Source organism: Catharus ustulatus, chromosome 16, assembly GCF_009819885.2.
Source record: "Catharus ustulatus isolate bCatUst1 chromosome 16, bCatUst1.pri.v2, whole genome shotgun sequence".
Lineage (NCBI taxonomy): Eukaryota > Metazoa > Chordata > Aves > Passeriformes > Turdidae > Catharus > Catharus ustulatus.
Window position 1 is genome coordinate 7,523,013 of NC_046236.1, and position 27,317 is coordinate 7,550,329.

General features: G+C 42.1%; 3 protein-coding genes across 4 annotated transcripts; all 3 read left to right on the plus strand.

Moving 5' to 3' along the window:
• Window positions 1–1,106: 1,106 nt before the first annotated feature.
• On the plus strand, window positions 1,107–6,284 carry RSL1D1 (ribosomal L1 domain containing 1). Its single transcript, XM_033074598.1, has 9 exons — window positions 1,107–1,185; window positions 1,751–1,890; window positions 2,631–2,769; window positions 3,377–3,525; window positions 3,663–3,764; window positions 4,306–4,399; window positions 4,484–4,612; window positions 5,356–5,562; window positions 5,815–6,284. Exons 1-9 carry the CDS (start codon window positions 1,150–1,152, stop codon window positions 6,184–6,186), a joined length of 1,368 nt encoding a protein of 455 aa, XP_032930489.1. The 5' UTR covers window positions 1,107–1,149; the 3' UTR covers window positions 6,187–6,284.
• A 2,036-nt stretch (window positions 6,285–8,320) lies between these two features.
• On the plus strand, window positions 8,321–12,853 carry LOC117003906 (transmembrane protein 238). Its single transcript, XM_033074284.1, has 2 exons — window positions 8,321–8,709; window positions 11,305–12,853. Exons 1-2 carry the CDS (start codon window positions 8,324–8,326, stop codon window positions 11,312–11,314), a joined length of 396 nt encoding a protein of 131 aa, XP_032930175.1. The 5' UTR covers window positions 8,321–8,323; the 3' UTR covers window positions 11,315–12,853.
• Window positions 12,854–15,051: 2,198 nt separating this feature from the next.
• On the plus strand, window positions 15,052–27,074 carry RRN3 (RRN3 homolog, RNA polymerase I transcription factor). Of its 2 annotated transcripts, XM_033074404.2 has the most exons (18): window positions 15,052–15,158; window positions 15,282–15,385; window positions 15,862–15,918; window positions 16,765–16,854; window positions 16,942–17,071; window positions 17,494–17,553; window positions 18,025–18,088; window positions 18,566–18,635; window positions 20,221–20,319; window positions 20,914–21,009; window positions 21,451–21,586; window positions 22,362–22,492; window positions 23,123–23,253; window positions 24,035–24,219; window positions 24,506–24,614; window positions 25,012–25,164; window positions 25,366–25,453; window positions 25,837–27,074. In XM_033074404.2, exons 2-18 carry the CDS (start codon window positions 15,293–15,295, stop codon window positions 25,999–26,001), a joined length of 1,857 nt encoding a protein of 618 aa, XP_032930295.1. In that variant the 5' UTR covers window positions 15,052–15,158; window positions 15,282–15,292; the 3' UTR covers window positions 26,002–27,074. The 2 variants fall into 2 exon arrangements, with proteins under 2 accessions (XP_032930295.1, XP_032930296.1); XM_033074405.2 differs by lacking the exons at window positions 15,052–15,158; window positions 15,282–15,385 and adding an exon at window positions 15,441–15,754.
• The last annotated feature ends 243 nt before the right edge of the window (window positions 27,075–27,317 follow it).

Consider the following 27,317-nt stretch of genomic DNA (forward strand, 5'->3'; position numbering starts at 1 on the left):
TTATTCAGAGAACCAGTGGGCAGGATCCCCTGGGAGGTATTCCTGCAGGGCAAAGGAGCTCAGGAAATCTGGCAGCAGGTCTTTAAGGACAAGCACCTCCAATCACACAAACGGTTCCTCTTAACTCAGCAAAACAAGGATGTATCAGGAGACCGGCCTGGCTAAACAGGGGACTTAGACAGCACTTCAGTGCAAAAGGACAGAAATACAGGAAGTAAAATCAGGGATAGTTTTCAAAGAAGGAATCTGAAGAACACGATCAGTTCTTCCTAAACATGATGGTGTGCTGGGTGGCCAATTAGATGGGTAACCACTGTTCAGATAACAGGGCTTGGAGGGCAGAGCTAATGGCTTGTACTCCCCCTGAAGGCCAGTAACAAATGGAGTGGTGCTGGGATTTTCCTGGGACGTGTTCTATTTTATATCTCTAACAGTGACCTGAAGCATGGTCACATCAAATTTGCAGGGGGCATCAAACTTGGGACCAATCATTACCTCAATGAACAGAGGGACCTGGGCAGGCCGGAAAAACTCGAAACACAAACCCGTCAATACTGAAAAAAGGCAAATGCAAACCCGCACTCGGGAAGGAGCAACCCCTTGTGGCAACACAGGTTGAGAAATTACTGGCTGGCGAACAGCTCTGCTGGAAAGCGCCCGGGGCACAGCACGCTGAACAGCAGCCACCCCTGGAAGCAAAGGGGGCAGCAGCACCCGGAGCTGGACCAGGAGAGCGCCATCAATAAAATAAAGCGAGTCCGACAAAACGTTTGTCACCGTAAGGACACGGCGGCTACAAGCCTAAGCAACCCGGCCTGACGTCCGGCTGGCCCTGGTGCGGAAGCGGGACGGAATGACGGCCCCCGGCACAGTGCTCCGAGCCCGGTCAGCCCGTGACCCTGCTGAGGCAAGGCTGCCTGCGAGCACACGCGGGACAGCACGCCCCGAGCTCACAACCGCTGCTGAGCGCACGAGCAGAGACCGCCGCCCGCACCACCAGCCCCAGCACCGCCCGCACCACCAGCCCCAGCGCCGCCCGCCCGACCTGCCCCGCCCCGGCGAGCTCACCCCGCCCCGGACGGGCCCCGCCGTGCCCCGGAAAGCGCCGCGCACGCAGGCGCGGAGGCCGCACGTGGCACCGGCGGCACCATGGCGAGCGGGAAGGAGCGGCTGGACCGTGCCCAGGTACTGCGGGGGGCCGGCCGGGCGCTCCCGGAGCGCTCTCGGGGGCTGCGGGGGGCCAGCCGGGCGCTCCCGGGGGCTGCGAGGAGCCGGCCGGGCACTCCCGGGGGCTGCGAGGAGCCGCCCGGGCACTCCGGAACGCTCTCGGGGGCTACGGGGAGCCAGCCGGGCACTCCGGAACGCTCTCGGGGGCTACGGGGAGCCAGCCGGGCACTCCCGGGGGCTGCGAGGAGCCGGCCGGGCACTCCGGAACGCTCCCGGGGGCTACGGGGAGCCAGCCGGGCACTCCGGAACGCTCTCGGGGGCTGCGAGGAGCCGGCCGGGCACTCCGGAACGCTCTCGGGGGCTGCGGGGAGCCAGCCGGGCACTCCGGAACGCTCTCGGGGGCTGCGAGGAGCCGGCCGGGCACTCCGGAACGCTCTCGGGGGCTGCGGGGAGCCGGCCGGGCACTCCGGAACGCTCTCGGGGGCTGCGGGGAGCCGGCCGGGGGCTGCGGGGCGCCGGCCGGGCGGGACTGCGCTCGGGCCGGGCTTGACCTGCGGCTGCTGCCGCTGTGGTGCCGTTGCAGGTGAAGAAGGCGGTGGATGCTCTCGTGGCTTTCACCAGAAGCAAGGCCAAGGGAGACGCACTGCTCCTCAACGAGAGCGAGAGCATCCATCTTCTGGTGACGGTGTGGAAGGTCCCGCAGGTGTCGAAAGTCATCAGAATGTAAGACATTGGTTACAGGGCCGCATGGTTACAGGGGTTGCTCATGTCCTTTGGCTTGGAAAAGAGCATTTGCAGATTCTGAGCTTAAGGAGTTTGACTGCCACGGCCTTGTCCTGGGACCTTCCAAGTCAGAACGCTGCTTTACCTCTACTTTTAGTATAACTGGAAGCTGGGCTGTGCCAGCTTTGTGCACGGAGAATACTGAGTCTGTTGGTTGCCAGTTACATGGTATGTGCCTTTCATTCATTAAGCTTTAGAAAATAGATCACCTTCTTTGTCTTGACCCACCACCACCAAATCATTAGTAAGACTTCTTTCTGACCTAAATAGGAATTAGAAGTCTCCTTATAAACTGTATCTGTGTTGTATTGAGAAAGTTTACATCCGTGTGTCAGGGCCGTGCTGTTAGAAAGTTTTGTCTGATGACTGGGTGCAGCCATGGCATGCAGGGAGGAGCATGGAGGGTCCTCCTCCTGGGACCTGTGTGGTAGGGGCTGCTGGCAGGAAAGAGGATTCCACTTTGTATCTGACTGGACATGTGATGTTCCATGATTTCACTTTTACAGTTCTGTATGCTTATCAAGTGTAGGATCCACTGAGAATATTTAGTAGTTAACAGAGTCTAAATACAGGCACTTCTCTGTGTTGTTAAAGGGTACTGATCTCCAGTGTAGTCCTACTTCTGGGGAAAACTTTTCTCTTGTTAGATGTTCTTTATGCATCTCATATTCTCATTGTAGACCACTGCCCCATGGCATTCGACCAGAAACAACTGAGATTTGCCTGTTCACAAAGGATGAACCAAATTTATCAGCAGAGCAGACTGAAAACCTGTACAAGAAACTTCTACTCCGGAATGGGATCAGAAGTATTAGCCGGGTAAGGGAGGTCCCTGGTGGTGTAATACAGTACTGGCATTTCTTTCCTTTGATACCACCTAGAAGAATACAAGTAGTTGTTCTTTTCTACTGATTAATTTTCCAATTCTCATTCACATTCTCTAGTAAGATTTTTCTGACTACTTGAACTGTGCTGTTTCTAAAATGTGAAGTTTAGTTGGAATAATTTCTTCAATGTGAAACAGGAATTTTAGTAATGAGATACAATTTCTAGATTCAATATTTAGTTTGAGTAACCAAACTCACGTGGGAAAACTCACGTTTGAATACTTGAGCCCTTTCCAACTGGGTTGAATTGTTTATGCCACCAGCAATTAAACTATAAACCAGCTTGTTACATTTAACTTTGATTTAGATGTTATTCATGGACTCAAGTTCTGTTTGGGGATGTGCAGTTACTATGCCAGAGATCCATATTGTTTGATTCTTTAGAACAGTAGGAAAAGGATATTTTTTTATTGTCTTCAGTGTTCTAAAAGAATGCCTGTGATGGACTATCAGTTATGCAGCTTTAATGTGTGCAATTCTGAGAAGCATTTCAGGTTGCACTTTAAACAGCAGGGACTAAACTGGTGCTTGTGTTTCAGATCATCTCATACAAAACCCTCAAAAAGGAGTATAAAATGTTTGAAGCGAAGCGGCGCCTCCTCAACAGTTTTGATCTCTTTCTGGCTGATGACCGAATTAGAAGGCTTTTGCCCTCACATCTAGGGAAACACTTCTATGAAAGGAAAAAGTAGGTTTTTAAACTTTGGAAATCCATTCTTGCATTATCTTTTTTAAGATCAGATTCTTCTTAGTAATGGAGGAATTGGTTTTCTTTTGGGTTTTCTAATTACTTTTTTTTTTTACCCATCTCACTTTCTGTTTTAGGGCACCTTTATCTGTAAACCTGAAAGCCAAAGATCTTGCCAAGGAACTAGAAAAACATGTCCAAGGGACTACACTCCCAGTTAACAACAAAGGGTGCTGTTAGTAAGTACAAATAGATTAATACATCACTTGAAGGATGGTTCTACCTTAACTGTAGGAATTTTGAGTTATTTTTATTCCTTTAATATGTGAATAAAAATGTTAAGAGTCACCAGTCCAAATTAGTAGTTCTCTTTAAGTTTTACTGTGAAGTTGAGGGGTTTTGTCTCTTTTACCTAAGGAATTTCCAGGCATCTGTCACTGTCAAAGAGCATTAATTTTAATCTAATTTAATAATATTTTTCTATTTCCAAAATAGTCGATTCTAATAAGATTTTTTTCATGCATTGTGTATCTGAAAAGATCTGAATTGGTAGAAATGCTTTGTAATGTCAGACAGAAGTTGCATATCCAAATATAGAAAGATGAATACCGGTGAATCCCTTCTAATGTTACCACAAAAGATTTCTGCAATAGCCATCCCTCCTTTATGATAATTGCAGATAAGTGGACTTTTTGCATTTTTGGGTATGCCTAAACTAAACAAGTAACTTGAAATAAGTTTCTTTGCCCATATAGAATTATTATTAATCTCTTCTTTCAGTACTACACACATAGGTCACACTGGGATGAAAGTGGATGAGATAATTGAGAATATCATTGCAGCAGCAAACGTGATTGATAACAAGTTACCAAAGGTACTGCTGATTGACTGCATTACAGACAAATAGGTTCATACTTCAGCCTTATTTTTACATAATAGACTGGTTTTGTTTTTGCAGAAATGGAAAAATGTAAAAATTGTTCACCTCAAAACACTTAAATCGGTGGCGCTTCCAATATTTACTGCAAATATCTCCAACCTGGATGAGCTTGATAAAGAGCCTTCTCTCAAGAAAAAGGGAGTACAGGTAACCAAAATTTCTTCAAACTTCACATAAATTAAATTGATACATTTAGTTCTAGTTCTTTTCTTCCTTCTAGACATTGTCATGTTTGGTTTAAATGCATTAGCAACTGATTCCAGGCTTTTATTGCTAAAACTGCTCAGACACTCCTGCCTCAGGGCTTCAAATACTCAGTAATAATAATGAAATTATGGAAAATCCCTTACAGGTTTTAAAGCAAACTGGAAATAAATAAAGTGTTTCTAGAGCTAAACTCAAGGGACCTGGGATTCATTCTTAGAACTTTGCTTGTATTGTTTATCCATATTTGCCTCTGAAAATGCACTCATTGACATATATGTGAATTCAGATTATACATCTGTTCTTTGTTGGTTAATCAGTGGCATCTGAATAATTCTCAAGCTCATATTTGTGTATATAAGAGGAGCTCATACTTGTTAAAAATAATAATTGGCTATTTCTTTGTACATAGTTCTGCTTATGTTCATTTGTCTGAAATTAATTTGGACCATGAATATTCAATTTAGAGACTGTAATCTTGACATTACTATAGTTGTAAGCTATTTATAATAAACTTCTGTATGCAATTCATTTTTTCATATTTTACATGTTGATTAGTCCAGGTCTATTGAATAAGAGTCTTTAATGTTGCTACACCATCTAATTTTTAACTACATTAAAACAATTATTATACATTTAGAAATGGTATGGGAATTTGTCTGAGGTGTACTTCTGATTACTTCCAGAAGGCAAAACCCAAGAAAGTGAAGAAGACAGGTAAAAAACTGAAGACACGTCAAGTCACTGTGACAACAGAAAATAAAGCTGCTGCTGCTACCCAGGAGCCTGTAATAAAAGAAAAAGTAGAAACAGTCCAAGAACCAGGTGGTTGTGATGATGAAGAAATTCCACAACTGGTGCCTATACAAACCACGAGCTCAGCTGACCCGAAGGTAATTGTTGAATAATATTGAGAAACTTGCATTTCAGTTTAAACTAACTATTTTGAACTGTTTAAATTGTCCATTGCTCCTTAGGGAGCAGTGCTAGGGAACAGATATGTTAGCATGCTTCAAGTACACTAGGGCACAGTCCAGTTGAAAGTATTTGTCATTTGTAATGGTTTTCACGTATCCTTCTTCCTGAAAAACAGGAAACGTGTTTCTTGGGTGGAATGGTAATTTTTTATTTTGTGTTAAATACAGAAAATGGAAAAAAGTCCAGAAAAAGGTAACAATTTGGGCAAGAAAACCAAAACACCCCTCGGTAAGAGAAAGAAACAAACACCCCTCGGTAAGAGCAAGAAACAAGCTCTAGTGGTGGAGACTCCAAAATCAAAACCTGAGCTTACAAAAGAGTGTGCAAACTTGCAGACTTCATCAAAAGAGAAGAAAGCCAAGCAGGTCAGCAAGCCAAAGGAAGCAATAAAAGAAAAAGACATGAAAAAGACTCCAAAAAAACCTGAAGCAAAGTCTTTTGCAACACCCAAAGCTGGCAAGTCAACACAGTCAGCCAGGAAGTCTTCAAAACCAGCGAAGCAGGCACCCAAAAAGGCGCGTGTGCCGCAGTCGGCGTGAGCAGTGTCTGTTGTAACACATTTTGTATCCTCAGTCCATGGTGTACTTTTACTAAACAAACGTACTGATGAAGTAAAATACCTTCTTAGGAAATCTGATCCCAATAGCTTTTTTTTTTCACCAAGATCTGCAATGATGCATTGGTTTCCTTCTAATTTCCAAGCTGGTACCAGTAAACTCACTGTCTTAATGTCCCCATCACCTTTTATCTTCTCCTGGCCCAAACCAGAAACACTCAAATTTTTTAAGTGTCAAAGAGCAGAGAGGGGTCTATCCCAAGGAAAAAAGGCTTAGAAATATTTTAATAAATGCTGTCTTTCTGAAGCAAGAAGCATGCATGCCAAGAGCAGCAATTTACATGTGCTTTTAAAGTGAGAAAACTGCTACAGTTTTTTAGAAAAAAATTGTTCAATTGTTCAGGTTGACAGTGATTGGTGTTACTGCAGATATTTAAGTTAGCAGCCTGATACCAAGCCACAGAGTGTAATTTTTAGGTGTTTTTACATAGAGTATTTTGAGTTTAAAAGGCACAAAACAATTTAGATTTAACTATATATCTTTCGCAACATAATCAAAATCTTACCTTCAGTTTTGGGCTTTTTTTCTGCTGCTGGAACAGTTGAGAGTATTCCTGCTTGCTGGTCACAGAACTGTTGTTCTTGCATCTGAAAAAACCCAAAAGCTGTGTGAATTCCAGTGTGCCAGCCTAGTAAGGCATGAAAAACACTGGAAGGTGATATATTTGAAATTATACAGAACTGCCCAGTTCTTCTCTGTATGATCACTTGTCTGTCCTTTGCAGAGTGAGAATATGAGGCAGATTTATGTTGAAAAGTTCTAGTGGTAAAAACTCCAAATAGAAAAAAGGTGGTAAGAGATAAGATTAATCAATGAGAACTAATCAGACTAATTTGTCATTCAAAAAACCCTACCACATCTCCTTTTTAGGGCATCCTCATATCAAGATACTGGCTACTTAGAAAGAAAGTGGGTGCTGAATAAAATGTGGTAAACACTAATGAATATGAAAATGTTCTGTTTGATCTGTGGTTTCAACTTTTTTTGACCCTTTTGCAACCCTTTTGGGAACTTTTCAACTGTTTTGTGAACCAAAAGCTATGATAGGAATTGAGTCTGTAATCCCAGTAAAACAGTAGCACTCACTGGAGGAGCAGTCTTCCTCAGCAGCATCGTTCTTTGCACACTATTTCCACAAAATTGTGGAAGGTGCTGTTAGGCTTGGTCGTAGTTCCTGTTAGGTTGATATTTCTAGTTACTGGAACACTGGCTTGCATCATTAAATAAGGTGTTAGATATAAGGCTCTTGTGAGAGCAGGCACAGGAGATCCTACATCCAAATACAGTTCTTGTGCTTGAGGACTTGAGAGTGTAAAAAGATATGTATCAGGTCATTAACAAACCCAAGGGTGAACTAAAATACGTCTTGCCTTTTACATAACTGTTTTACTTACTGAATTTTACATCTTACGCTGACAACTTTTTTCCTGTTTGTCAACCTGAACTTGTATTCCAACTGCTCAAGCACAGTTAAAGGAGTCTGTGTGCAGTTGTAGATGCTCATTGTAACTGTCTTGGAAATCACTTCTGTCTGGGACCAGCTTGCCTCTCCTTTCAAGTGTGGAGATCATCAGAAGTGGATGTTCACCTGGGGGCTTTTCTGAAGTGCCTCCCTTCCAGGGTGCCTGAGGTGGCACTGCCTCAGCTGAGCCATGGCCGTGGGCCCAGCCCTGTCCGGCTCAGTGCACACGGGACGGCAGCGGGCACTGCTCCCAGCGTGGCCTCGGCTCCCGAGGGCCATCGGTGGCTGCACACCAGCCCTCGAGTCCCGCCGCGGCGGGCTGGGGGCTCCGTGAGGGCGGCCTGTGCCACCTTCCCTGGGCGCGACCCGGTCCGGCCGTGCCCTCAGGTGCGGGGGGCGTGGCCCGGCCGTCCCCTCAGGTGCGGGGGCGTGGCCTGGCCGTGCCCTCAGGTGCGGGGGGCGTGGTCTGGCCGTCCCCTCAGGTGCGGGGGGCGTGGCCTGCACCTGCCCGCGGCTGGGAGGGCGCGGCCCGGCCCTGCCCTCCCCGGCCCTGCCCTCAGGTGCGCGCGGCCCGAGGCGGCGGTGGCGCCGCTCCCGATGGCGGCCCCGGGCGGGCTGGGCCGCTGCGTAGCCGCCTTCTGGCTGGCGCTGGCCTTCGACGCGCTGGGACTGGCGGTGCTGCTGGCCGGCGTGTTCGCCGACGTGTTCTTCTCCGACCTGCTCATCTACGCGGGCGGCATCGGCATCTTCCTCAGCCTCGTCTGGTGGGTGTTCTGGTACGCGGGCAACCTGGAAGTGCCGCCCGAGGAGCTGCGGGACGACGTGGGGCTGTCGGCGCCCAAGGGCCGCGGGGACACGCTGCTGCGGCGACTGGTGCACGGCTTCAGCGTCCGCCTGGGCGCCGCGCTCGCCCCCGCCCGCCCCGCCGAGCTGGAGCTGCAGCGCGCCCGCGGCCCCCGCGGCCGCCACGCCGAGCCCGGCAGGTGAGGGACGGGCCCGGGACGGGACAGCAGGGGAGCCCGGTTCGGAGCTCCGGCTGGCTAGAGCTTGGGGGAGCTCTCCTGCCCGAGATTCGGCTTAACACTTGCTGTGTTAAACTACCTGGCCGCAGCTGACGCTTCTTAAAGTAAAAGTAGTGGGGAATCTCTCTGAGTTCGGGCGGTTAAAAAACGAGTGGGAAAGATTGCACAGGTGGGATCAGGCAGGGAAGACACTTCCTGGAGCCGTCTGAGATGGGAAAAGGCGAGCAGGACTGGAGCCCGGCAGTGAGGGGGAGCTGGCATGCGGAGAGCTGCTGCCAGAGAGCAGCACAGGAGCCGTGGCGCTCTGAACTGATCCTGTCAGCACCCAAATGCTGCCAGAAATGGCCATTAACAACCACCCCACACCGGCTCTTGGGAGGGGAAGCCCCTTCGTTAGCATCATGAAATGTTTGTTCATTGGAGAACAAGGTGAAATGCTGACTTGGATTTAACTTGGGAGCAGAGCTGTAGGTAAGAGGTTGAAACTCATAAATACAATCCTCAGTTAAACTGCTTGTCTTGAACCTCAGTCATCTAGAAAAGATGTGATCATATCCAATGTGTAAAGAAAGTGTCTAGGTCCTATTTCAAAGCATGGTTGAAAAACATGAAGCTTTTAAAAATATCCCTAGAGTGTTCATTTATATGGCAAAAGTGAAGCCTTCACTCTGTAAAATCCTCTATTGAAGGAACTGTAAACAAGAGTTTTGTACTGTTTGACCTGTTCAAGGATTCTAAACATTTCACTGTTCTGGTTCACTATGTACAAGATTAGCTTTTCCTGCTTCTCCTTGAAACTAAATTCTGAAGACACTGTTGATTTACAGAAAAGATGATGTGGAAATCGTCTTCTTTCATGAAAGCCATGAAATTTTTCTTGAGAGAAATTTTTAATAGTAGGGAGATGGGATATGGATAATTATTGCTTAATAGAAAACTTGTAGGAGACAGGAAAGAACAGCAGCAATAGAACTTTCAAAGATTGTTTCTGCTCTTTAGTTGATTATTAACTACACATGCAATTAGAAAACAGGCTGTTGAAAATGCATAATTCTATTTTCAGACCTCCTTTTTTTTTTCTGAAATGAATCTAAAATTGGCAGGTCCATATTTGCAGGGAAAGATTTGCATTTATAAAGGACTATGCAGAACCATTCCATCTAAAGATCATGGCAATTGCAGATATTGAACTCAGTGGATAATCTGCTGTCTCTGTAGATGGATTCTGTTGTAATGAACTCCTGGTAGTGAAAGTTATCCATTATTTTGAAACATTTCAAGTCTTATTCTTGATTGTAATTAGATTTATGTATCCTATAGGGATACATATATATATATATTTATATATCTATGTAGTGATTTAGTACAAGGTATCCCAAGCAAATGACGATTTCTGTTGCTACAGTAAACAAACTTCAGTAAACTTCAGAAGGAACCAAAACAGAGGGGGTGGACAGCAGTTATGTTACATATTAGAACATAAACGCTATGATTTTACTTGCGAAGTGAAAAAGGTTTTACCTTGAAAGATAATTTAGAGTTTCCTTTTGAAGTAAGTTCATCTGAAATACCTTAGAACTTTTCGTAAACAACTGCCTGAATCAGATCATTCCTTGCTGATAGACCAAATCCTCTCCCCATCAGGAGATATTTATGAATGTAGCCAAACAGGTTAAACATGTTTGGGTAGATATTGTCTGGATAAGGAGGAAAAAAAAACACCACCACACACACACATTCAGAAACAAAACAAACAAAAAAACCCCCAAAAACCACCACACACACAAAAACTCACCCTCTTCAAAAACAAACCAAAACCCCAAAACAACCAACCAAACAAAAACAACCAAAAAACAAACCACAAAAAAAATCCCAAATGCCTTCACTTTACTGGCCATTTGGAAACCTTTTTGAGCATTAACTTTTTGAAGTTATGAAAGGAACACTACAGATTGTTCTGATTTCCCATCTTAAAAATTATATAGTAGAGAAAGATGAGACTTCTCATGATATGGAATGCTTCTGTTAAAGGAATACAAAGTAGATTAGGATCCTCAAGCCTGAAAAGAGGGGCAGAGTATAAAGTGTTCTAGAAGTCCATACAGTCACCATGGCAAGGGTATGAAGTGCATGCCTCCCAAGGCAAAGCAGGGACAAACTGTCATGTGATGTGTAATGGAAGTGTGGGGTTGCTTGGCGTGGGATGGTGGGACACATAAAAATTTCCTGATTCAAAAATCCAAAGGACAAAGCAGAAGAGATGTAAAGATAATGTGTGTGGCTCTGGAAGACCTGGGGCAGTCAGTGGCAGTTGAGATGATATCCTGAGGAGATATTACTTGTGTGCTATGTTCTTATGCCTTTATTGAGACAGCACACTTGGCCATTTCTGGAGATGGGCTGGTGACTTCAAGGATCTTTTCTTTGGGTCCCAATTGGCTGTTACACATGAGGAAAAGTGCTTTTAAGATTGATCTTAAGTAACAGTTTAGAGTTAAATGGCCATTTGTTCTAAGATTATTTTCGAGTAACCTTTTCTTCATGTGTTATCCTCAGGATTTGTTGAAGACACGACTTGATGTTACTGCCCCAAAAAGTGGGGGAAATGCTGCAAATTATGGAAAGAGATTCCCTGCTCAAAACAATAGGATTCTCTCATTGTGGAATAATCCCTGCAAGCATTGTGGACTCTCCATAAAATGGACATGTGGAGCCATATCTCTGCCAAATGCACCTATTTCAGAGTTGGACTGGATATGCCTTGAAAGGGTGAAAATAGATCCCAAAAAATCTCTTTAAGTAGTGAGAGCTAAAACAGAATTGAACCTGATTTGCCAGAAAATCACTGCAGCTTGTCATATAGTTGGTTTTATTGTCTTGTTTTAATTGTTATTATTTTTAATAACCTGGAAGGTTTGGATAAAAAGCTCTTGCACAATGAAAAGCTCTTGCACTGTTTTTTACCAGGGTCTGGAAGTTAAACTTACTGTGAATTTTTATAATACCAGTGCAATACTTTTGTTTGTAAGGGTGCTTTTAAAATGTCTATATTGAATTGTTGATGCAAAGCTGCAGATGTGGTAGAAGTTGATAATAATGTAAATACACAATTTACAGTGTTTCTTGTAAAGTTTCATTGTTATTTTGAAATAACCTGGAATCTGAGCTTTTATAAGTAGATAAATAACACCAGTGATGTTGGCATACAAGTACATTCTTTGTAGTTACAAATGATGTAATATGATGATTCTCCCAAGAGGCATTTTTAGTCCAGTGATGTTGGAAATTATTTTCTTAATGCTGAAGCATTTGAGGGAGGAAGCATGACCAAAAGAAACCGTGTTGATTAACAAGTACTCCAAGGCATTAACAACATTAAAACATTAACAAACAGTACATGGAAAAAGATTTATATTAATGCTACTGACACCCAAAATTGTGCCAATGATAAAATTGTGTGGAGAAATTCCTTATGAGTTCTTCTGGTTTTGAACTAAGAGTTTGATTCCACTATCAGCAAATACTGGTAGGTCTTAATGCACAGTTTCAATGCACAATTGTTCTATGCCACACCTCATTGAATACCAGAGGTGGAGTTAAGGAAAATATTAACTAAGAACACTGTGACTGTACTTCCTTGTGAAATCTTGAAATGTCTTTCAGTGTTTTCTTGTAAAATTACTGGAGTAACCTATTTTCTGTGCATATTCTCATTTAAAAATATTTTCCAAATGGTCTTTTTGCTGAAAGAACACTAAACTTGAAGGTCTGCAATGTGATTTGTCCTTTACGATCTGCAGTTTTTAGGAGGTGTATACAATTTGTTTCCTCCTTTTCATGGAACTGCAATGTGACACCACTGTGGCGTTACAATGGCCTGATTTTAAAAAACCAAACAAGCTCTTCCCTTTAAAACCTCTAGATCAGTTTTCATTTGCAAGAATTTTTTTTCATTTCATTGTTCTGAATAGAGAGAGATGCTTTTTCTGGTTCCCTATCCTTTCACTTATTAAGTGAATTATGAGATATGGTGTTTAATAAGTAGAATGATTAGTATTGAGCCAAAATTAATATATTTAGTTCACATACTTAGTCTGCAAAACCAAAATTTTCTATTCAAGTGTTGCAATAATAATTACTAGAATGAATTGAGCAGGTCTGTGCATTCCTTGTATATTATAATGTAATTAATCTTAAATCCAATGTCAGTGCTTAATGATTGTTTCATAAGGTGGTAGATAGAGTGCAACTTTACTCGAAAGTTATGTGGAATTCCAACTAGTTTACTAATATGAATAGTATATATTTTTAAAATGAACTATAGGAGCTGATCCATCAGTTAAGGAGGATGTTAAGCACAGAGAAGCACTAAAGCACTAGGAGGTTACTGGGATGGTCAGTCCAAACAATGGGAGACAGCACTTGCTGTGCAGCAATATCTGTTGTAAGTATTGTAACTATTTTCCTTTTGAAAATATATCCAACTACTGTTTCATGCAATCAGTTTGCCTTCTAAATCAGGAAGGCTAGTACTAAACAGTAACTGGGATTCATCTGCAGCTACACATTAACAAATATTTAACACTATTTTAGTTTCATGATATCCTTATCAGCTCTGCTGAATGCAGCACAAAGTCCATTCAAAGAACTTGTATGTTATTAATTGGAAGGAAGCTCTTGCACATGTTTAAGACTGCTTGCTGTTATATGAACAGACTTGTAGAGCTAAAAGTAGAATTCCTCTACCCATTGAGGAAAATCCCATGCATGCTTTTTAAAATCTTAGCCAAAATCACAAAGAACCAAACTGGTTCCAGAAGGGTGGGTACAGGAGGCTTTTGCATCTAGTTAAGCCTTAAAACTAGCTCAAAATGTCATCCTACATTTTGCTAAAGGAAAAACGCCAGCCCATAGCTCCTAACTATTTTTAGACTTTAGACATGAACTCCATCTAATGGAAGTTTTCATGCGGTATATAGTGTGTGCTCAAATGGGAACATCTTCATTGAGGAAAGATTGAATTATTAGTAATGCCTACAAAAATCTGTTGGATGTGTCTTGTGAGAGCTGCTGGGAGTGACATCACTATTACAGAAGCAGTTTGTGTAGAAAAGAAGCATGGGTATATAGCAAGTTGAGAGGGCTAAGGTCAAATAATGGCACGTGTTGCTGTAGCTAGTTTGTGTGAATGGGTGAAGTAAATGCTACATATTCAGCCAAAGTAAGCTTTGAGCAAATTGGACGTTTCTGAAGAACTTCACAGGAAATTTCAGTCTCTGTTCACTCTCACCCAGGTTGCTCTAACAGTGCAATATGTGTGTGCAATCTTTCGGGAGCAAAACCAGTTACTTGCTCCGAGACAGAAAGTCCGTAACACATTTTATTTAATGACTGGTACTTTAATACAGAGCCGGCCTACACAGGGAGGATGAAAACATTCAGAAATCTCACTTGAAGTTCCTGTTCCTCTGTCCTAGCAAATCCATTATTATTTCCCAAGGTCAAACTCCGTTCTGTTTAGAGCTGACTCTTGTCCCTCTTTAATCTCAATTAAGTTGTTCGGACCATTTAGTTTACCCCTTCCGACTGCATATTTTAGTTGATAATCCAGCCTGGCCGTGCCCTTGGTGTCACCGCGGCTCCCACCGCTCACGGGGAGCTGCCCAAGGGCTCGGGGAGCTCTCGCTTGTGATCGAGCCCGGGATGGGATCGCTCCACCATGGCCCTGGGGACAAATCTGGATCTCTGCTCACGCACCCCGGGACACTGTGAGCGCTACCAGGGCTCACTGTTAAAACCGGACCGGTGACGACAGTAGAGCTTCCTGCTCCCCTTGCCCGGCTCCATCCCCGCGTACGGGCGGGAAACGCCCTGTGCGTGTCCCTGCCGCGGCTGCTCCCTGTCGGGCTCCGAGCCCGCTCAGTGCTGCGGCTCGGTCCGATCGCCCTGGTTCCGCTCCGAGCCCGCTCAGTGCCGCCGCCCAGCGGTGCGGCACGGTCCCAGCTCAGTGGAGCCGCCCGGTGCCCGCTCAGCGGAGCCGCCCGGCGGTGCAGCCTGGCGGTGCGAGGGGCGGTGCGAGGGGCGGTGCGAGGGGCGGTGCTGCCCGGCGGTGCGGCCCGGGGGTGCGAGGGGCGGTGCGAGGGGCGGTGCGGCCCGGCCCGGCAGTGCGAGGGGCGGTGCTGCCCGGCTCGGCGGTGCGAGGGGCGGTGCTGCCCGGCTCGGCGGTGCGAGGGGCGGTGCTGCCCGGCCCGGCGGTGCGAGGGGCGGTGCCGCCCGGCGCGGTTTCCGCCCGGCCGCGCAGTTTCCGCTGGAGCGGCATGTGGCGGCGCGGGCAGCTGGGACACGCCAGGCGCGGGGCGCGGCGCCGCGGGCCCCCATAGCGGGGACGCGGCCACCACCGCAAGGCGAAGGTGGGCAGCGAGGGGGACCCGCGGGAGGGGAACAGCCGCTCCTGCGGCTCTCCCTGCTGAGGAGGAGCCCGAGAGGAGCCCCGGGCCTCCGAGCGCTGCTCACGCGGCTTGTTCTCCCTGCAGGAGCCGTGACCATGCTGGGAGCGGACGAGTTCATCAGCTCCCCGCCCAGGAAGACGGTGCGGTTCGGGGGGACCCTGACCGAGATCCTGCTGAAGTACGAAAAGGTGACTGCGGCTTCTCGGGGGCCTGCGCTGCGTCCGGGCTGCTGGTTCCTGGGGTCATTCCGTGAGAAGACTCGGTTCACCTTACGCAAGATCGTGCCTGAAGGCTTAGGGGAAAAAATGGAAGGCTGCTGAGCGTTGTAGGCTTGTGCCAGGCGGTATTGCTGTGCGAGTGAAAAGATTTCCCTCGTGAGTCAACCTGAGTGGCCGGGTGGATGTAAAGCCTGGGTTATGCTACAAAGTGTGCACAGGGATCCAGCTGTGTCTGCAGCTGAACACGAGCCAGCAGCCTCGACTGTCTTCTGGGACAGCACCCTGTCACTGCTGCTTCAGCCCTCCTGAGCTGCCTCTCTGGTGTTCTTGATGTACCTGGTCAGCAATAATTGGTTGTTCAGAGACATTGATGAAATTAGTAGTTTTTACTGAAGGAAAAAGAAAAAAAAAGAAAGTAATTGATTTACTTTTGTTTCCTCTGCTAGGGTGACACCACAGATTTTGAGTTGTTAAAACATCAACTGTCAGATCCAGACATAAAGGTAAGACTGATAGTCAGGGGTCTGATGATTTAAAGTTCATCTGTCTGAGTGTAATCTCTGGTTTATATGTCTGGTGCTCACGCAAATCCTTTGCTTAAAGCATTTAAATAGTATTTAGCAGCTTTTTTTCTTTTGCGGAAACCATCACAATTAAAACTCTAAATGGAAGAAAAATGTCTATTTATACACATATGTGTATGCAGGATCTTCATAAATGGTGTCTCATGCTTACTGACTCTGCTGTACCCTTTGAGTCTGTCTTTGTTCCAGGTACCATCTTTTTAGGTCACTGGTGCTTGATTATAGACACTTCTGTAGATCAGACTGTGATTTCTGACTTTTATAGCCTTTAAGTTGCATCAAATTTTTCCTTCTGTTCTGTAAATCTGGTTTCATTAGGCAATAACATACATATGCATTTAGTAGTTATACCCAGAAGTATTGTTTCACTCTTCTGCATAGCTACTTGTACCCACCACACTTGCTGTTTTGAGACTTCAATGTCCCTTCTGCTTAAACTAGAGCAAAAGAGGGAAAAAAACCCAGGATGAAATACCATTTCTTTTAAGTTCTTTTATGTTCTGTCTGAGGGAGGTTTCATTCCTTGCTCAGTCTGACTGAAGCCTTCATGGCAGGCTGTTGGTTTAGGAGTTGGCATGAATGTATTCTGCATTCAAGAAACTTTCACTGGTGAGGACACAAACAAAAAGAAATTCCTTTCATGTTAGTGTGAAAAGAATTTCTGTTTACAGTCTCAATCTCTGAGTTCTAAGGATTTTGTTATTTTCTGCTAATAGGTAGTACTGTTTATTGAAATAATTACCTGTTTTTTCTGCTTATTTTAAGGATGCCCAGATCATTAATTGGCTCCATGAATTTCGAGCTTCTGTTGCATATTTGACCAAAGAGCTTGAACAACTGGTCAACATTTTGCTGGTAAGTATCTGTTTACTACATGGGAAAATTAAGAGTTTAGTACTCAAAACATCCTTCTCTGACATCTTGATCTTTGCTTACCTTTAGAAACTGCCATGGTTGAGAAGGAGCCGAGAGGTAGTGGAAGAATATCTGTGCTTTCTTGGCAATCTCGTGTCAGCACAAACTGTCCATCTCAGGCCGTGCCTCCGGATGATCGTGTCACAGTTTGTCCCCCGTAAGTTACTTCTCTCTGAATCTTCCTTGTTTGCTCATCAAAATCCCTAGATAGATAAGTTATGTATAAATACAATCCATGACACAATTATTGGGTTATTGATTTTTTCATATTGATTGTGATACAGATAGTTTTCTGTACCTAGATTTTAGAAGACATTCTAGTTGCTAATACAGATCTGTTCAGAAGATATCTTGGAAATGAATGAACTATATAATATTTTTACTACTAAAAAACCAAAAGCTGAAGTGGGGATCATGTCAGATATTCTCAAGAACTCCTGATTCTGTAAATAAAACAGTCTTGTGGCTAATTTTGATTCTGTAGTCCTGGTGGAGACTGTTGTCCAGTGTGTTTGCTATTGAATTTGTTACTTACAAGATTTATACAATTTTGATATAATACTCTCAATTTTTTGCTAGCTCGAATAACCATCAGAGAAGATGATGTGGATATTTCAGATTCTGATGATGATGATGAAAGTGAGTATAAAGGATATATATATATATACACACACACATAAATATATATATGCTGCTGTAGTGCCTTTACTAAAAAAGTATCCAGTGCATGCTGCTCCTTTTTTACAAAATAATTGAGCTGAGTTCAGACCTCAAGAAACATCCTTAAATTCCCAAGTCAAAGACTTTCTTGTACTCAAATCAATGGTGTGCTGACCCACTTAATTACTTTCAAACTAGGCCTGTTGGTGCAGCATCTGTAGGAATAGAATGCATAGGGAAGCATTCCTAGTCCTAGATTGTTTCAAAGCCAAAGAAAAGTTAGGAGTTGTTTGGTTTCTATTTTATTTACCTCAGTGTGCACCCCCTAAAAGAATATTTTGGCAAATGCAGTTTCCTTGGGAATCTTTCCATTGTGTAGTTGAGATGAACTGTTTTTCCTGGTTCCTGATTTAGGTTTCTGTAACCAAGAATTCTTTTTTCTTTATGTAGACATTTCTGAAAACTTCGATACATGCCACAGAGCATTGCAAACTGTTGCAGGATATGTTCCTTCGTAAGTATAGAATCCCTTGGGTTTGTGTGCCCTTTCCTTGCAGATTTAAAGCTTGTCAACTGATGGGTTTTTTCCTCTCTTAATTGGAAATATAATACTTCATTTCATTGCATGATTTTTCCTAGTATTCATTAACTGATAGAATGCTTTATACAAACATTATGAAGTTTCTGTCAGGCATCAGCAGCTGAAAATCCTGTTAACAGAAATGGGAAATAGGAAGAGTGGTGTTGATAGTGGCTTCTGTATTCTATATTCTATAGTGATATTTGAAGTGGCTTCTAATAAGTGCATTGTGAAAGTTTGCCGCTTATTATCTGTCCAGTGATCCTTGCCAAACCACATTTTATACAATTGCTTATGTTAAAATAAAGTTCCTATGAAATGTTTATTCCAGTACAACTTTATAGTGCTGGAGTTAAATATTTGCAAACCTATAACTTTTAGGTCTGATTTTTGGTTTTTAATTAATTATAGGACACCACAGTTTCTCATGCCGATACTTGTGGAATTCTTTCCCTTCATTAATAAATCAGAAAGAACTCTGGTAAGAGCTGTGACTATTTTTGTTGATTTGTTCACCTGTTTTTCTAAGTTTATAAATGTTCTGTATAGTATTACAACTGATTTGATGGCAGTCAATGCAGATTTTTGAAGAATACTTATATATGTATATAATAATTACATATATAATAACCATGCATAGGGTTGTGTCTGTTTATTGTAAGGCTGTCCAAGCATTCTGAGTTCCTTGGGCACAAGCACTGTGCTCATCTTTAATGACATCACCACATATTTTTTCCACTGGATTGCTTTCTTAATCAATGCATACCATGGAGCTCCTTGACGAGGAGTCTCAGTTTGTGTTGTAAGGAGACTTTCTCTTTTTTTATCAAACCTGGAAAGTCTTTGTCAGAGGAACAGAGATTTGATAAACAAACAAGAGACAGTGGACATTGCAGGAGAAATCCAAATTGCCAGTAGAGTAAAGCCCTAAGATGTTTCATTACAGCTTTGGCAGAGTGTTTGTGTGCTGAAAAACAAACTGGAAACCTTTGACAGGTTATGGATATTGTTTGATCTTTTTATTTACTGGTTCCAACTCGATATGTTGGCACTTCATGTTACAGAAAGGCAAAGCCCTGCTCCTCCAGTTCAGTTAAACCTGTGTTTTGTACTCCTTAAATGCTGAAAACCCCTCAAAGTTCTTTATATATCTTGCAATTTTTTCAATGCTTTTATTGTTGTTGTAATAATCCAAATAACTTTAAGCACCAGTTCCCCATATGTAAAATGGGAGATAATAGCTCTTATATGGTGTTAGGAGATTTATTTTCTTAGCAGCTTGGTGAGGAATAAGATGTGAAGAAATGCGTAGCTGTTTTCAGGGCAAAACTCAAATGAAGTGTAATAAAATATGGTCCATGCATTGTTGCTAAAAGTCTACAATTTATACTTTCTCATTAAACTTTCTGTGCCCATTTTATGTACTGACCCAAGCCTGTGAAAAAATGAGCAAGGTAGCCTGTGGAAAAATCATATGTACTCATGTAATTAAGGGTTGTGTTGTAATGCTTATTCACAAATGGACTGTGGTGTACTTAAATGTGGCACTTTTCTGATTTTATGCAGTGACTTGACAGCTTTGCTTTATGAAAGGTGCAACGTTGTCTCCTGTACATATTTGTGTACACATGGGTGGGCCCATGCATGCTCACAAAACTTGTCTGTTAAGCTGCTTGATTTACAGTCAGAAGGACTGAAGAGCTGTAGCTGTGCAGGTTAGAATTACTGCTGGTAGATTATAATTCTCTGAAATAAAGATTCACTGGGTCTCATTTCAAGCATATATAGCTGGCTGCAGATACAGCAAAGCATATGCTTCATTTTCCTAAAGAAAGTTTAGACATAAACTCCTATGAAAATGAGTAACATTTCTTATGGAATCTTTGCACTCTATCTAGAGGTAGTGGGGGAAATTTGCATGGAAGTAGCAGATTAAGTAGTTAATGGTGGCACAGCTTTCTGGGTCTTTAGATAACAAATTAAGAAACTTGTTTTCTAGAAGTCCTTTGCAGAAATTTGACTTTCTGTTAACACTATTAACACTACCAATTAATTTTGTGTTACAGGAATGTTATGTCCATAACCTGCTGCGAGTTACTGTGTATATTCCAACTCTGAGGCTTCAGATTCTGGAGCTTATTATTGAAAAGCTACTGAAGTTGGATGTAAGTTTATTCTGTGTTATCTTTCATGGAAGGTTGGCATTAAAATACATAGAATAGGAAATGCAATATGCTTCAGTTTTAGACTCAAAAGAAATGCACTTTTGATTATGAGTATAAACTCAGCCAAATTTACACTTCATTTTCAGGATAAACATGTACCCACACGTGAAGGTAACTGTGTGGTGTGCACTATTACACCCTGCCAGCAATCTCTGCCAGAATCCAAGTAACAGTCTTGTGGTGATCGGTGCTCATGTGCAGAGAATGTGCTTCCCTTTGTGTGGTTGATTGGTTGTGTCATCTCGTTGAAGTGAAAGGATTACAGTCCTAAAAAAAGGCACTGTAAATGATCTGGCTTTTTGCCTCACTGTGTAACAGTCTGGGAAGAGCTTATGCTGGGGATGTAAAGTTTCAGAAACTTTGGAGTGTAGGTTCATATATGGCACATCATTCCTTTTTAAAATGTTTATTTAGTCCAGGACAAAATCTAGTCAAGAACTTACTCATGTTGTTATGTCTTTTATATAAATAATAAAAAACTCAGTTTCATATTATTGTCATGGTTTTATAGAAATTTCTTGTTTGCAACTGTAGGTTAGCACTCCACAGCAAGATATTGAAGATGCTGAAGAAGCTGCTAATAACTCTGCTAGCGATGAAAAATCTACAGAGGAGGGACTTTTTGACATGGTTGGTTATCTTGTTCTATTAACTTTTTTTAGTAAAATTATCACTTCTGAGGTGGCTATGAACTAAGTGTAGAAATTCATTATTACTTTGTTGTTACTGCACTGCACACTGCTCTTGAAACCTGAATGGCTGACAAATGATTAATGTTTTCTCAGGTATTGACTGGAATTCATGTAAACACTCAGTGTTAACAGCCAGTAAATCTATTTCATTATGTGAAAACTCAAGCAGGTGTGCAATAAAGCTAGTTAAGAATTCATGGTACTTGCCTTAGTGTGCAAAACTTTGCTTATACTGTATAATGAGATACTGCTTTATTAAAAAAAAAAAAGATGAAACTTTAGCATATTGCTGAAAGACAAATGTAGTTTCACTTTTCCTGTAATTGCTGTCTCTATGATTTGTGTATTTAAAAGCTACATGTTTCATTTTACCTACCAGGAGGAAGATGAAGACAGAAAAGGAAACAAAGTTGTGTCTCCCAGTACTGAGAGAATGGCCCATCCACTTGCAGAGCGCCTGGACATCCTGATGACCATCCTGTTTTCCTACATTAAAGATGTTTGCCATGTGGATGGTGAGGACACTTGATCTATAACCAAATTTGTTATTTTGCCAACAAGTAAGAAACACATAAGAGGAGTTGTTGCTTTCTGTACTGTAAGATAGAGCAGAACTCTGCCATTAGCAGGCTGTAATCCACATTCCTGTCTCTGCCCAGGTACTGGGAGAGGTACAGTTAGGACTTTAGAGGTTTAGTTCTTCAGTTGGAGGCATTCTGATTCCATTCATATGATATTGTATCCAAACTGTAGTAGAGTATAAATGTTTTTATCATTTGCTCTACTTCAGTGTTGGAATTATGGATTCTTTCAACATCCCAAGGACTGGTAGTAGATCAAAACAAACAGACACAGCAATTAATTTGCTTTGTTGCAGGAGAAAAAAGAAGAAAGAAATATCTTTCACTGTTACCTATTAAGGGTTTGAATTCCTTAGATTTATGTATTTAAAACAATATTTAGAAATCATTATGAATGGAGAATCTTCTCCACATAAGTCAGGTGATTTATTTCTTTGTGGTTTTTTTCTTGCTCTTCTGAGCTAACACATTATTGCAAAGTTTGCATGTCTAGCAGCTTTATATGTGCACACTCACTCAGGGAGATTCTTCATTTACACCACCTTAAAAAGCAGGATTTTTAGATGTCAGATAAACTGAGAAGTCAGGTTAACAGTTTTTCTTTAGATATTTCATACTGGTGTAGAAAGATATAAATACCACTTCTGCAGCATGAAGGCAGGAAAAACCCCTGAAATGGCTCATTTGGTTCTGTTTCTTTGTTGTGTAGGTAAGCTCGACATCAGCAACACAAAGGATTTGTATCGGGATCTTGTTTCTGTTTTTGACAAGCTCATTTTACCAACCCATGCTTCATGTCATGTACAGTATTTCATGTTTTACATCTGTAGCTTTAAATTGGTGAGTAAAAGTTGGTTTTAAAATGCAGTTTCCTCTGTCATTTCTGCATTCTTGTTTTGCTTTTTTTTTTGGCAAAACAGTTTTCTCTGCTGTAATTCTACTCTGAAGATAGCAAGTACATCAGGATTCATTAGCGTCTTTGCTTTCTTCTCTGTTACTCCTTTATTTTTCTTTATGGTTGCTCTTCACATGTTGTTCATAAACCACTTACAGATGGAATCTTAGCAAGTGTGAAGGAGCAAACTTGGTTAAAACTGATCTCTTTGACAAGAATCAGACTGGGACTCTTGCACCCAAGACATGGGATGCAAATTCCTTCAGCATCCAAAACCTATCACAAAAATGCTGTCTGTTAGCTCTTTGATTTGAAAATAGTGTCTGCTGTTTGTTGTTCCCCCACCTCTCCATTTTCCCGTCTCTCTCAACAAACTGTTGTTCTTTCTTTTATGACTGAGTATGGAAAAAGACACAGAAATGAGTGCTCTTCAGTCATGGGTAGGAGTGGTTATTTACTGCAGTTATAGGTAGATTTTTGTAATGGTTTGGTTATGGAAGTTATGGGAATTGAGTGTTAGGAACCTATTACTTAAACAGTGTGATCTCACAATTTCTATGTATCTTTTTTCTCAGGGGTTGGCTGAAGCATTTTTAGACCATCTTTGGAAGAAACTGCAGGATCCAAACAATCCTTCAGTAATTAGGCAGACTGCTGGGAGTTACATTGGCAGCTTCTTGGCAAGAGCTAAATTTATTCCCATTGTGTAAGTTGTTTTCATACATGAGCAGTACCAAACAATTCCTGCTGCTGTGGAGCTTAAGTAGAGAATTGGGCTTCTATTCCTACTGCTTTGTCAATAAGCCTGAATCAAGAGTCTTGTTTGTCCTTTCAACAATACTGATTCAGTATTGTCTTGAAGCTTCCAGGAAAGTTTTGCACATACAGGATGCAGACTGATGATTGCTGAGGTTCATGACTTGCTCTTTAGGGCTTCACTTGCTAAGAAGTGCTGAGCATGGGTAGGTTGTGCTGACTTCAGGCAATCATGGATTCCCAGTGTATCTGATGTTTTTAGTACCCAGGGTTAGGCACTTTATGCAGGCTCTAGAACAGGGAGATAATTTGTTCTGATATTTTGATAGAGAAGAGTTAAAGTGTCTTCCTTTTTATGCATACATTCTGTATTTTTGTGCTGTTCAGAGTGGGTGTGGTGACTTCAACATTGGAGTCACTTGGGTATTGGAATTACTTGGTGGACATGGGAGGCATTGCTCTGCACTGCCTGTAGCCAGGGATTCTGACTGCTGTGTGTTCATGGATTCATCTCTTCTGGCATCCCATCCTTTCACTGACTGGGGTTTTCAGTGCTGATTGATTCATTTTATGCTGAGATAAAGGAGAAAGCTCATAACAGCAGCATTTGTTTACAAAGAGGTTTTTTTTACTGATGTTTTTATAACCACTGAGATTCTTGAATATTTAACATCTTTGCTACACCATTTCAAGTGTTATTTTTACACTTCTTTTTTCTCCCTGCACTACAGTACAGTAAAAGCATGTCTGGATCTTCTGGTGAACTGGTTGCATAAATACATTGATAATCAGGATACAGGAGCTAATGCCTACTGTGATGTAGCTCTCCATGGGCCATTCTATTCTACCTGTCAGGCAGTGTTCTATACGCTTATTTTCCGTCATAAACAGCTTTTGGATGGAAATTTAAGGAAAGGTGAGTATATTAGGTTGGAAAGGATTAATTAGAAGTTTAATTGTTGCTGTGTTTTACAGTGGTCAACTGAATCAAGTATCTGATGGCAGGTTTATATTGTTGTGCTCTAAATAAAATGAGGTGTCTTGTACACATGTTGGGGCCAGACCTCCACTGTGAGAGTGCCCCAGGATGTGCTTCCTGTGGTGGTGTGCAGAGTGCAGGCATGTCACACTGGAAATTCTTAGAAACTAAGTTCAGTTTGTATGATATCTAATTTATATTTGTGATTGTTCTTATTTTGAAGGTCTGTCATATCTGCAGAGTTTAAATTTTGAGCGCATCGTCATGTGTCAGCTAAACCCCCTGAAGATTTGTATTCCTTCTGTTGTCAACTTATTTGCTGCCATTACCAGGTACCTGCTCATTTACTTCAGTTTCAGCTTAGTACAGAATTTGTGTGTATCTAAAACAAACATATGTTGAATATTACCCGAGACATAATGCTGCCCATGTTCCAGGTGTGATAAGTTTATTCCTAGGTTTCAATGGAATCCTGCAGTCCTATGAAATGGATTGCTCTGTATTGGAGCCAGTGTGGTTGTACTTGAAATAGAGTTTATAGGAGCTCAGAGGAAGAGAACAGACTCTTTACCATGTGACTATCTTGCAAACTCCTAATATCATCTGGAAAATGGAAGATAGAAGTGATATTTGTTAAAAAATAACTTTGTGGTTTTATACCATCCATCTGAAAGTCTTGCTTTGGGTGTGCTAGAAGTGCTTATCTTTTCTTTATTGCCTTTTTTTAAGGAAATACCAGTTAGTGTTCTGCTACACGATTATTGAGAGGAACAACAGGCAGTTCATCCCCGTCGTGCGGAGTGGCACCGGGGGGGACCTTGTGCAGACCTGCACCAACCCCCTTGACAGCTTCTTCCCCTTTGACCCCTACATACTCAAAAGGTAAAACTGAGAAGTGAACAACTTCTTTGTGCCTTCTAGAAAATAATGAATGCAGCTGTAGCAAACTGTCAGTGTTTCTGCTGTTCACTTTCCTTCCTGATCATTTGTACCTTTCATATTCCATGTTTTAAGTAGATTGTCAAAGGTTGTGTCCCTACTGCTAGTACAATAATTCATTCTGTGCTTTGTTTCCTCTCTCAGGTCAAAGAAGACCATTGATCCTATGTATCAGTTCTGGGAAGAGCTGAGTGCTGAAGAGCTTGAGAATCTGAAGAAACCCATTAAAAAGGTAATCTTCTCTGATCCAAACATAGTTCAACTGTCAGCTGCTTTTATTTTTTTAAGGTAGGTAAGAGTACATTATACATTTAAGGGTAACTGTGACTGAAATTTGGAAGCTTTAGGAATTGATCCATTCTTGCCTAGAGAGCACTTTTTCCTTCGTCTGCAGCACAGGATCCATGTGAAAGCTGTGTGAATGTGCTCAGAAAGTTGATATGATGATGTCATTGGGAAATCCACCCTGTAGATGTGATTTACGACTCATATTTCATAACCAGAGTACATCTAATTCCATTCCAGCTGGTTGTGACAATCACAGTGTAAATCCAGATCTCTATTAAGATTTGACAGTATCTTCCTGCTCTCACTGATCCTTTTAAATTTCTGCAGGGTGCTTCTGAAGATGAAGATGATGACTTTTTGAAAGGAGAAACTCCTCAAAATGATGGTGTGGTTGGAATTGCACCAAATTCTTATGAGTCCAACACACGGAGCCCTGTGAGCAGCATTGGCTCCCCTGCAGACTGTTACGTGCCATACCCACTGTCACACTGACAACCAGAAGGGAAAAGGTTGAAAATTGTGTGCAATGTTTTGCTCTGGAAAGAGACCTGAGCTCAACTTTCCAAACTGGCAAATGTTTAAGTAACTACATTTAAGAAAAATTACTTTTTCTTAGTCATCAGATTTCTACAGATATGTTATAGTAAAGTGATATGTTGCTAGAAAAGCTTAGAGAATAAATAGGGTGATATTTTACAAATTTCACATTGAAATGGTTTTTATGACTTGGAAGGATTTTTTTTTAATATTTTTTCAGACTCTTCAAAACTTAGTTTACTAATGTTTCTCCACAAGGTTTTAGATATCAGGAGTGAAATTCTGGTGTTTCTTCTTGCAGATTTGTGTGGGGGCCAGAATTAATCTGTCAGTGTTCCAACTCTGGTGACTCTTCTTGAGCTGGTTTCAAAGTAATGGTGCAGTCTCTCAATAGGCAGGGCATGAATCCAGTCTGGCAGTGTTTTTTCCACACGCATCCCTTCAGCTTTTCCTGTCTGTAGAACCTTACTTGGTGAAATCACTTGCTAGTGGGAAGTGTCCTCAGACAGAAAGCATTATCCCTCCTTAAATCTGTAGCTGATACACACCTTTCCCAGCTAGGAAAGTCCTGGACATGTAAAAGTGATGGTTATTGGAAGTGTTGAAAATGAGGGAGTAGCTGAATGTATTATTTGTAGATAGTTTTCTTTGGGGTGCTTGTGAAGCACTCCAAGACAGGTATTTATTTGCCAGATTTGAAGTTTATATGTGAATGCTGAAAATAAGGAAAAAAAAAATCTTCTCTTGTGGAAAGGATGTGAAGGTGTCAGTGGTCTCCTTGTGTTGTCCGTGTGTCTGTCAGTGTAGAGTTTCTATGGATGTTTCTTGTCTTCTTTTCATGGTTTGCTGGCTTTTAGATTTTGAGTAAGAATATAAACAATGGGAAAAAATAAATGTTATTCGTGTAACATTTAGTTGAAAATTTTATGTATTTGAGACTAAACTCCAATTGCCCTTCTTTAGAATCTGAACTTGGAGGCTTCCAAGATGTTTTTCTTTGGAGCCAATAAAATTTGATGCAAACAGTGCAATTCTTAACGTCCTTGAGAAAAACACATCTCTGTATGTAACTGAGGCAGCCTCTGTGTTGTCTGACTTCTCAAAGTTGGGGTGTTCATTCTGCAGAAGTGAATTTTGGGGATGACACTGCAAAGTGCACAAGTGGATCTCTTCTTCATTGTATAAACTGAGAGGTTTTGGTTTTAATTGTAGTCCTCTTTATTGTCAGTCCTGAGTAATAAACAACAGATTTCCATCTGAAATAATTGCAT

What these genes read in the sequence shown, in the direction of transcription:
- RRN3 (XM_033074404.2), top strand. Translation starts at nt 15,293, where the DNA reads ATGCTGGGAGCGGACGAGTTCATCAGCTCCCCGCCCAGGAAGACGGTG. An exon ending in TTCTGATGATGATGATGAAA is followed by an intron (nt 17,554 to 18,024) that starts GTGAGTATAAAG and finishes TTCTTTATGTAG; the next exon opens with ACATTTCTGAAAACTTCGAT. An exon ending in ACATCTGTAGCTTTAAATTG is followed by an intron (nt 22,493 to 23,122) that starts GTGAGTAAAAGT and finishes CTTTTTTCTCAG; the next exon opens with GGGTTGGCTGAAGCATTTTT.
- LOC117003906 (XM_033074284.1), top strand. Translation starts at nt 8,324, where the DNA reads ATGGCGGCCCCGGGCGGGCTGGGCCGCTGCGTAGCCGCCTTCTGGCTG.
- RSL1D1 (XM_033074598.1), top strand. Translation starts at nt 1,150, where the DNA reads ATGGCGAGCGGGAAGGAGCGGCTGGACCGTGCCCAG. An exon ending in GTGTCGAAAGTCATCAGAAT is followed by an intron (nt 1,891 to 2,630) that starts GTAAGACATTGG and finishes TTCTCATTGTAG; the next exon opens with ACCACTGCCCCATGGCATTC. An exon ending in CGAGCTCAGCTGACCCGAAG is followed by an intron (nt 5,563 to 5,814) that starts GTAATTGTTGAA and finishes TGTTAAATACAG; the next exon opens with AAAATGGAAAAAAGTCCAGA.